This window comes from Mus caroli, chromosome 17 (genome assembly GCF_900094665.2).
Source record: "Mus caroli chromosome 17, CAROLI_EIJ_v1.1, whole genome shotgun sequence".
Taxonomy (NCBI): Eukaryota; Metazoa; Chordata; class Mammalia; order Rodentia; family Muridae; genus Mus; species Mus caroli.
In genome coordinates this window covers 67,621,512-67,632,339 of record NC_034586.1, presented here as the reverse complement: position 1 = coordinate 67,632,339, position 10,828 = coordinate 67,621,512, and the positions used below count along the sequence as shown (strand labels likewise).

Genomic DNA, 10,828 nt, shown 5'->3' with positions numbered 1-10,828 from the left:
TGGGTAGGGAAGTGGGGGGCGCTATGGGGGACTTTTGGGATAGTATTGGAAATGTAATTGAGGAAAATATGTAATAAAAATATTAAAAAAAAAAAAAAAAAAAAAAGGAGCATCCTTTCTTGGAACCACGGCCAGACAGGCAGAGAGAGAAACACAGCAGCCCAGAAAATGGACCCCGAGGCATGAAAACAAAATGAACCTTCTGTCTTTATAACTTACCCCTCCAGAGGGACTGTGTTACAAGCAAACAGATGATGACAGCAGCCAAGTGTAGACTTTGTTATATTTATTTATTTAAGGAGAAGCCCGGGAGTGAGGGAGGAACAATGTTAGAATTAGAAAGCTAGGCATGGCTGCATACATCTGTAGAACAAGTACCTGAAAGGCTGAGACAGGAGGATTCCTTGAGCACAGGGCAACCTAGGCAACAGAGACCCTGTCTCAAAAAAAACAAATAACAATGACCAATAATGTTTATAATACTAATAACAGCCTACACATAAAATCAAGGAAACAAACCTTTAAAATGCACAGGGCTGGGGGCTGGAGAGATGGCACTGATTGCTCTTCCAGAGGTCCTGAGTTCAATTCCCAGCAACCACATGGTGGCTCACAACCATCTGTTATGGAATTCGATGCCCTCTTCTGGTGTGTTGAAGACAGCTACAGTGTACTCACATACATATAATAAATAATTCTTTTTAAAAGAATGTACAGGGTTTAGGGTGGTGCTGCAAAGATGGCCTAACGGTTGAGAACACACACTGCTCCTGCGGAGGATCTGAGTTTGGGGCCAGCACCACGTTAGGCTGCTCACGTCCATCTGAACTCCAGCTCCGGGTGATCTGACACATCTCATCTCACAGGGTACCTGTACCCACATGCACAGAGCCACACACAAACATGCAATGTAAGAATAATAAAAAATAAATCCTTTCTAAATAAATTCAGATGTCTTTGGGACAGGAAGAAGAATCAGTCATGGACCTCTAGTGGCTCTGTCGCCTTGGACTAGCCTGGTCTCTGTGCAGTGCTGGCTCCCAGACATGTCGCAAACTGCTCGAGCTCCCTCCAGAGCCTCTGTCCATCCAGACTTCCACTTGTAGATGGAAAAAATGGCACTCATCGAAGGTAAACAGCTTGCCCAAGGACACAGAGGGAAGGGTAGGCCTGACCAGGACACCCTAGAGCTTTCCAAATGCTCAGCTCCTTCACAGGAAAAGACCAGGTCAGGCCAGGGCCAAGTGTGCTGGAGCCGGCCGAGGAAAAAGAGCTACCAAGCTTTAATGTATACCACTTCTCCTCCTCCTCCTCTTCTCTTCTCTTCCTCTTCCTCCTTCTTCTTCTCTTTCTTCTTCTTCTCTTTCTTCTTCTTCTTCTTCTTCTTCTTCTTCTTCTTCTTCTTCTCCTCCTCCTCCTCCTCCTCCTCCTCCTCCTCCTCCTCTTCTTCTTCTCCTCTTCCTCTTCTTTTTCTCCTTCTCCTTCTTCTTCATAGCAGAATGGTTGTCCTTGTGTTGCTTTTCAAAAAAAATTTAAAGCTTTAAATAGATTTTTCCCCATTGGGGGGGGGGGAGTTATCTGGTTTTGCCCATTCACTTAAACAATGGGCAAAACTTAAACTTGGCTTTTAAAAACAAGCCAGCCACTCACAAGGCAGAGGGAGGCAAATCTGTGGGTTTGAAGCCAGCCTGGTCCACAAAGCAAGTCCCAGGCCAGCCAAGGTTATATAGTGAGATGTTGTCTGAAGCAAATAAATAAATAAATAAGAGAGAAAGGGGGGGAGAGAGAGAGAGAGAGAGAGAGAGAGAGAGAGAGAGAGAGACCAGGAGCTAAAAAGATGACTCAGTAGTTATAAGTCCTTTCTACCAATACTTCCTGCCTTCTCCCTGCCCCCCTTCCCCACCCACCCCAGGACTGGAACTCTGTTCCCAGCAACCATGTTGGGCAGCTCACAATTGCCTGTAAGTCCATCTCCAGGGGAGCTGACACCCTGTTCTGGGCTCTGTGGGCACCTGCATACACGTGGCAGACACACATACAGAGATGCACAGTCACATATACATAAATAAGATTAAATTTAAAAAGACCCACAAAGCAAGTATACAGAGCCTGGTGATGCACTGTTGTAATTCTAGCACAAGGAGACAGAGGCAGGAGGATCGGGAGTGAGCTCATTTGAGAGTCTTGAGACTAGCTTGGGCTATGTAAGACTTTGCCTCAAGAAGGAAAGAACTAAGTGCCTTGTGAACCTAAAAATGCAGGGCGAGTTTCTACAAATGAGTGCCTTTTTCTTATAAACGTGTCTGCTTGCAGACCCAAAGACTTTAAACCCAAAAGAAATATAGTTTTGTAATGCAGGTGATTTCTCAGTCCATATTTACAAACACCTCTGAAACGCAGTGCTGTCCTGTGAAACTCATGAGGCACCATATGCAGCAGAGCTGGGTGGATTGCAGGAGGAGGGCCCTCATGTGGCAGGACTGTCTGGCCCCTGGATTTATGTGCACACAGTCACAGAGAAGTCTGGAAGGACACATTGGTTTTACTTACTTCAGGATCAAAATTATTGGTAAGCTATTTCCATCGGTATATATAACCCTGGCTATCCTGTGGTTTGTGGTGTAGACCAAAATAACCTTGAACTTAGAGATCCACCTGCCTCTGACTTTCTTTTTTTTTTTTAAGATTTACTTATTTATTTTATGTCTATGAGTACACTAAAGCTGTACAGATGGTTGTGAGTCACCATGTGGTTGCTGGGAATTGAACTCAGGACCTCTGGAAGAGCAGTCAGTGCTCTTAACTGCTGAGCCATCTCTCCAGCCCTGCCTCTGACTTTTAAGTGCTGAGATTAAAAGTACGCCCGACTTATTCTTTTCACTTTTCCATATACTTGAAGTTTTCAAAAGTTTGGAGGGTGAAAAAAGCCAAGTGAAAAACAAAACTGCCGCAGAGTGAACGTGAACAAGTCCATGCGGAGAAAAACTGTCTGTTGCTGCACAGCGCAAGGCGGTCCTCCTTATGGAAATGAGGGGAAACACGCAGTCTCCAGCACTTAACTGTTATACAGTACAAGTCGCCTATGCTGCTTCTGCCAAGCTCCGGGTTTGCTCAGGCTGGTACACTGGGCATGTGTCCTGGCCCAGGACGTGAGAATATCAGCTTGGCGCGCGGGGGGGGGGGGGGGGGGGGGGGGGGGGGGGGGGGAGGGGGGCGTTTCCCACTTCAGAGGAGCTGGAGAGAACTGGAAGCCACACAACCGGAAGACCCCGTGTCCTCCAAACTGGGATACATTCCAGAAAAGAAAGAGCTGGAAGCACCTCGGAGATTCCCGAAGACTGAACGGAGAAAGTTGACAGGTTCACTGGCGAGCATTCTCGTGCAGCCCCACTTCCTGCCCGGGATGGTGCGCGAGTTGCCTGGAGCAAGACTGACACCTTGTGGTTCACTTTGATTTTGACGATTTACACTTGGACCCCAAAAAGAAACCAAGACAACCCTTCAGGACTAGAGAAGCCCTGGAAAAGTTCCATTGGCGCAATTCCACCATGTTCATGAAACCTGAGCAGCACACAAGAATAGACTGCAAAATCCACAGCCAAGATGTCCACTGGAAGAAGCAGCCCCGGGTCCTGAGAACAGCATCTATCAAGCAAGTATTTGTCCTGCCTTTCCTGTGAATATCACTCATTCATGAGGTAAGAGCTGGCAGGCTCTGGTCATCTGTTCCAAGGTAATTAACTACCCAAGCCTACGGAGGTGGAAGCAACAGGCATGATCTTTCCAAAGTTAAAAAAGAAAGGGCTGGAGAGATGGCTCAGTGGTTGAGCGTTGGCTGCTCTTCCAGACAGCTGTCTGAACCTCCAGTTTCAGGTCTGACTCCCTCACATAGATATACACAAAGACAAAACGACAATGCAGACACAACAATGCACATAAAATAAATGATTAAAATAATAACCTTTTTTCTAAATAAAGAGGAATGTATTCAGTTATAATATTCCGAGAAATAAATTCTCATAAACCTATTGGCTGGTCAAAGAGCAAATCAAATTTCCATAGGATTTATGTTTAACTTGTGGTCAGGAGGGTTTGCCAGGTGAAACGTGACCTGAAATCTGTTAAAGCCAAATGAGAGGAGGCAACACGATAGATCTATGGAAATCTCAAGTACCATAGCCTGTACCCGGAATCCTGCCCATCTGCAAATGTTATCATCTTTATCAAATCTGCTGCACTGAGTCACCTGGGAGACACTCTGGGCGTGGCTATGAGCATGTTTTCAAAGAGGATTAATTGAGGAGGAATACCTCTCCTTGGGTACCACCATCTCATGAGCTGAAGCCCCAAACCCAAGGAACAGGAAAAGATATAGGAAGTGAATGAACACTAGCAGTCATCTCTTCCCACTTCCTGGAAGTGAGCACGGTGTGACCAGCTGCCTCATTCCTGCTGCGGGGTTTTCTGCGCCATGATGGGCTACATACCCTCAAAACCTTGAGTCAAAACAAGCCACCTTTTCTGAAGTCAAGCATCCAGTTCAGCATCCTAGAAAGATGCTGGCACAGCACCTACACAGGAACATGAGGGCCCAGGAAATGTCCTTATTTTACCAGGACACTAAAAGCAGTCTATATATCATTGATCAGGAAATGCTACAACAGTCTGAAACTCCAGGGTGGGACGGTGCCTTAGGGTTTTACTGCTGTGAACAGACACCATGACCAATTCTTATAAGGACAACATTTCATTGGGGCTGGCTTACAGGTTCAGAGTTCAGTCCATAATCATCAAGGCAGGAACATGGTAGCATCCAGGCAGGCATGGTGCAGGAAGAGCTAAGAATTCTACATCTTCATCTGAAGGCTGCTAGAAGACTGGTTTCCAGGCAGCTAAGAAGAGGGTCTCAAAGCCCAAGCCCACAGTGACACACTTCCTCCAACAACGCCACACCTCCTAAGACTTCCTGGGCCAAGAATATTCAAACCATCACTGACAGGGATTTGTATTGGAGTCCCCACATCATGAACTGATCTGGACACAGTTGAACACTGCAAAGTATTTTTGTTCCTAAGTTAGTTAGCCCTCCAAAGTACATTGCCTAAAAAAGTTAGACCACAGACAGCTATATACAGTACGATACCATCTGTGTGGAGAAAAAGAACCCAATTGCATCTCACCAGCACATCTGTCTGTAGATCGACGGAAGAACTGCTGCTTCCTCTGTACACAGTTGGAAGAGGATTCGGGGTGGTGGGCAGCAGGGCACTGGCCTAAGCCACAGCCTTCATCTTCTCTTTAGAGCAGTGGCTCTCCACCATAATGCTGCAAACCTTTAACACAATTCCTCATGTTGTAGAGATCCCCACGCCTACAATTATTTTTGTTGCTACTTTGTAGCTGGAATTTTGCTACTGTTATGAACTATAATGGAGATATCTTTTTTTCCAATGGCCTCAGCCAATCCCCATGAAAGGGTCATGACCAACATGTTGAAAACCACTGCTTTAATGGATGCATTCCACAACACTTGCCTAGTGTAAGCAGCTTTAAATGCTAGGCTGCCCTGATGCCTCAGCAGTGAAAGGCACTTGCCTGTGAGCCCATCAGCTGAGTTTGAGCTCACAGATCTGCCCACCTGTTGTCCTGACTACACACGACATGAGATGCAAGTGCACATGAGTGTGTGCATATACACACACATACATGCTCACACAAAGAGAAAATTGTCTACCAAAATACAATGGTTACTGCTGTTATAACTTTGTCTTCCTTTAGTAATCTTGGTATTTTCCAAAGTCTCTTCAATATTGTCACACTATCAGAGCAATAGGTTTTTTATTTTACATTTTTAAAATTATAACTTAATTACATTTCTCCCTTCAAACCCACCCTGCTCTTTCAGATTCATAGCCTCTTTTTTTGAATGTTCTTGCAAGCGCACGCGCACACATACACACTAGATTAAAAAACTGAATTGTGTGCCTGAGATGCCTTCGGGGGTGGGGTGGCAACAAACTTAGAAGGAAACATAAAAATTCAATGCTTTGGTGGATTTGGTCAGAAACTGGAAAAAAAAAATCACACTTCAAAGAGCCTACAGCTAAGATGTTAGAGATTCAAATCTGGAGAGAACAGCAGAACCAGTCACTTCTGGGTGTCGGATGCTTTTTCCTTTCTGGAATGCTGGGGTATGCCGTACCTTGTGCCTCTTCTGTTATCACTCACCAAGGAATCTCTCACCGGCTCTGGAGCAGTGGTACAATCCATGTCAATGCCAAACTGCTATCTCCATTCAAATCCCTCCCAACATAACTAGATAACAAAGTACTCCCAAGTTGTTAAAAAAAAAAAAGCCTTAGCCAGCAGTGTTAAGTGATGCCTGAGACATCACCAACCTCAACAGTCTTGGTGCTACCAAAAGAACAGTGCTTGTGGACCCTCTCCACTCTCTAGCTACCACCCTAGTCCAAGTCACCCCCAGGGAGTACTGCAAACACTGTAGGGTAACTGGCCTAGCCTCACTCAGCAGCTTCCCTCTTTTGCTGACCTCCCCCTCATGGTCTGCCCTTAGGCCTTTGCTCAGCCAGGGTTCTCCTAGATAATGCACTTGACCCACCTCCTCCAATGTTCAGATCTGTCAATACCAAATTATGTTCTATGTAACCTACACCTTACCACAGACCCCCTTCCCTAGTTTTCTACCCATTTATGCATTTTCTATACACACACACAGACACACACACACACCCCTACCTCCCTGACAAACCATGGGCTCAATATTGTAACAAATGCCTGAGGTGAAGGTGACTAACTCCCAAGCCTGTGGCAAAATACCTACCTCTTCAACCAAGAAAGCTGCAGACAAAGGGCCCAGGAGCCTTTAAGGACACTAAGAATGGGGGAGGGGTTGTGGTGCATGGGGTAGGGGGCTGTGGCACAACACCCTAGTCTCTAAGGCCTCAGCCTGTAGACATATTTATCCAACCTTGACAAGTAAATGTTGGGCTAGAGGTTGCCACTGTTCATCAATATATAATCATGCGCCCATATAATCAGCAGCAGGGTGGACAGTGAGTCACGTGAGTAATGTAGTGTGGCATGCTGGGAAATGGCCTTCACAGGAATCATGTTAACTTCACGCACAAACTTAATTTCCAAACCTTCGGCATTAAAAACTCAAAACCCCAAACCAGAAGCCTTAACATCTACTCACATAAACACGTCCCATATTCAGTAGCTGTCTATATCTAAGGCATCCATCACACAAGCCCAGGACTTCTGGGACTGTACTCACAATTTATGTGAACTCACCTAGTATCAAAAATAACACACAAGCAGAGGGAGAATATTCTAGGTTAAGAATAACCATGAAAACCAACTATAACATGTGATCATGGACAATGGTTGCAGGCTTCAAAGTTTCCAACAATAAAGTAGGAAGATAGAAGACACCAGACAACCAAGGCTCATTCTCAGCTGGCCTCCCACAGCTATAGACTAAGTGAAACTCTTAACACAGATAGATTAGATTAGATAGATAGATAGACAGACAGACAGACAGAAACAGACAGACAGTGTGGATCTTATCAGACATTTNTAAACCAAAAACTTCCTTTGTTGTCTCTTCATACCTAATTAGACATAAATGCTTCCTGTTTGCCTAGAACCTTGACATATGGAGTTGCAACCCAACCAGCAGAGACTAAAAAAAATAATAATAACCAGCTGTCACTGGAGTGAGATTTAAAACAAGATGCCTATTGCTCTACTGTTGTGAACTTGATAACACAGCAAGCCTTCAAAGTATTTCCCTGTGAATTCTAGGAGTGAAACCACCTTAAAACCCTCACACCATAGGCCTAAGCCCAAACACACACCTGTGCACTCTATATACACCACGAGACATGCGCTGGGTAAAGATGAGTATTTATTCACTTTACAAAGAGAATGATATTAAATTGCCATAAACAGCTCCATTTATAGACAAATAACAACTGTACATCAGTCGCTCCAGCAGCTTGCCCAACATGCCCTTCCCGCTTCGGCTGGGCAGCCTGCTCTGCCCCGGTGGAAGTCCTCCCAGAGAGCATTCTTACAGTCACGGGTGGGAAAAACACGCATCTGCTTAGACCTGCAGAAGTGAGCTCTCTGTTTGCATCCCTTGCTGAACACCAAGATAAGTTAGTACTGGCCCACTCTTTAAAAACAAGACAAATTACTGGTAATTTGAAAAAGCTGTGTAGCACACCAAAATACTTATTTATACATACATAAAAAATCTTGAGTCAGATTTATCATTTTGAAAGATAAACAGATACCCTAGCCCTGCCAAGAGTGGGCAATGAAAAGGAACAAAAACATTAAATTACTGAATTATAAAAATAGTTTCTTTGGAAAAAAATTCCAGTAATGTTATTATTAATATCTAAAACCAAAGAGGAAAAAATAAACAATTGTTCTCTGATCCATTAGTAATTTAAATAAAAATGGAAACCTCTTCAAAAGCAGCTAGGACTGAAGGGTTACAGTCGCGTGACGAGCAGGTCTCATCTGTACACGGATGAGTCTCTACACTCTGCAGACAAGAAACCCCTTAGTATGGCTGAAGCTTTGCTTCTTTAATTACCATTATTTTGTTTTGTTTAAAAAAATATCTCACATGACACTTTAAAAAATAAGTGGTTATTTGGGGAAGCACTCCAACCACCCAACCGGATCTGAGTCAGACCAGCGTTGAGTGGACACTGGGATTTTATTTCTGTAAATCACAACCATTTTCACTTTAACTTAGTTATTCCTTCATGCTTTATGAAAATGTGTCAAATTAGACCTGCCGGATTAAGAACAATTAATTAGTGCCGTTTGCATTTTGGACTGGATGAAAGATACCAACCTGAGATGAGAACCGACTCCTTTACAGCGTCCAGTTCCAGACCCCTATGGTATGTCTGTATTCACCTAAATCAGTTTCCAACAGAACCAATCATACCAGAGTATTATATTAGAAAAATATACCATATATTGGACACTCATGTCAGTACATTGCAGAAAGTGTGTCTATTTACTGTGTAAAGTTTATTAACATTTGAATGAAACACTCTTATTTACACAGTTAAAGTCTGGGGCACTCAGGACAGGAAGGAAGTGTGGGAATTGCCTGTCAACTTGGAAGCATATGGTGGCCTCTTGTCTTCTGGCACAGGGCAAGCCTCCCTGGGAGGATGCTATAGGCAGCACTGGGCAAGGCAAGCCAGGCCTCCCGTGTGACTGGTTGGCTGCATCTGTCTTCATTCTTCTTCACTCTCGTTTTCAGGATCTAAATCCGAATCTCCATTTAATTCTTTTTCACTTGACACTTCTCTGTCCTCCTCATTCTCTTCTTTGTCTTCCATGTCCTCATCTTCCTCCTCATTGTCTTCATCAACGCCCTCATCTTTTTCACTGTCTCTGTCTTCATCTTCGTCCCAATTATCCTGGTGGAAATAGCAAAGAAAAGAATTAATGAAGCTCCCTGACAGTGAGGATAGAAGAACAGACGGAGCAGAAAACATCACTCACATCAGAATCCTTCTCTGGGATCTCATCGTCAGACTCCTCCTCAGAAGACTCTGCAAGAGAACAGCAGAACAGCGCTGAGACCAAGCGTGCACTGCTCAGTGAGAAGCTCTCTTGCTGTCTGCACGGTTACATCAGGACACTGTGTGGCACAGACGGGCCTGGGGCTTGCAGTCGCCCTGCTTCAGCCACCTAGGCTGAGATTACAGGTATAGGGCATACATGTTCTAAGTTCAGCTTCTAACGTTACTATGACTCTCAACCCCCTTGTTTTTTCTGAGGCAGGGTTTCTCTGTGTAGCTCTGCCTGTCCTAAAATTCACTCTGTAGACCAGGTTGACTTCACACTTACAGAGACCCGCCTTCCTCTGCCTCCTTAGTGCTGGGGTTAGAGGTGTGCACCACCAGCACCTGGCTTATTACTCCTGTTTTTAAAATTTATCTTTATTTCAAAATAAAACAAAATGTGCATGTATTTGTGTAGATGCCTTAAAGAGTAGCTGCCAGTAGAAACACAAGGGTACCAGGGAGCTGAGTTTACAAGAATCTGATGGGGGGATGCTGGGAATGAACACACTCTTTACCTCTGAGCCATCTCTAGCCATAACATTAATATGTATATGCACAGAAACATTATTTCAAGTATCAACAGCCTATACAATCTCACCTTAAAATATTCAATTATTGTTGGACCACCAAATAGACAGTGGGTGTGTAAATATTCTACATAAAAAGTGATGGGCTATATATCTAAAACAACCGCCTCTACCGCAGTTTGTGACCTGTAACAACAACAAAAGCACTTCGTATAGGAAAACAACCTGTTAATTGTACAGTTTTAAAAAATGAAACATTCAAATGTGCAACATGACAGAGCTAGATTGTTACCTAAGCACCTGGGAAATGAAGAGAAGAACAAGCTGAATGGGTTCTTGTTTAAGGCAGTACAAAGATGAAAACCACCTGCCTGGCGGACTGGAAACCTGACTCAGCCTCCCTCATCAAGTTCAAAAGAATTTCAGCATTTTCAGGGTAAACTGAAAGTACTTCAGTGGCTAAAGGACATTTTTTCTTTCTTTCTTTTTTTTTTTTTTTAGAGATTTATTTATTATTATATGTAAGTACACCGTAGCTGTCTTCAGACACACCAGAAAAGGACATCAGATCTCATTACGGATGGTTGTGAGCCACCATGTGGTTGCTGGGATTTGAACTCAGAATAGCAGTTAGTGCTCTTAACCGCTGAGCCATCTCTCCAGGCCCCTAAAGGA

The 10,828-nt window shown here is 44.1% G+C and overlaps 1 protein-coding gene across 1 annotated transcript in view; it reads right to left on the bottom strand.

Moving 5' to 3' along the window:
• Nucleotides 1–7,912: 7,912 nt before the first annotated feature.
• Wdr43 (WD repeat domain 43) overlaps nt 7,913–10,828 on the bottom strand; it is a 42,479-nt gene continuing 39,563 nt past the window's right edge. The window contains exons 17-18 of the mRNA XM_021186316.2: nt 9,562–9,611; nt 7,913–9,476 (exon numbers count right to left, since the gene is read on the bottom strand). Of these exons, the coding sequence (XP_021041975.1) occupies nt 9,291–9,476; nt 9,562–9,611 (236 nt within the window). The 3' untranslated portion in view covers nt 7,913–9,290. The remainder of the gene's footprint in view (nt 9,477–9,561; nt 9,612–10,828) is intronic.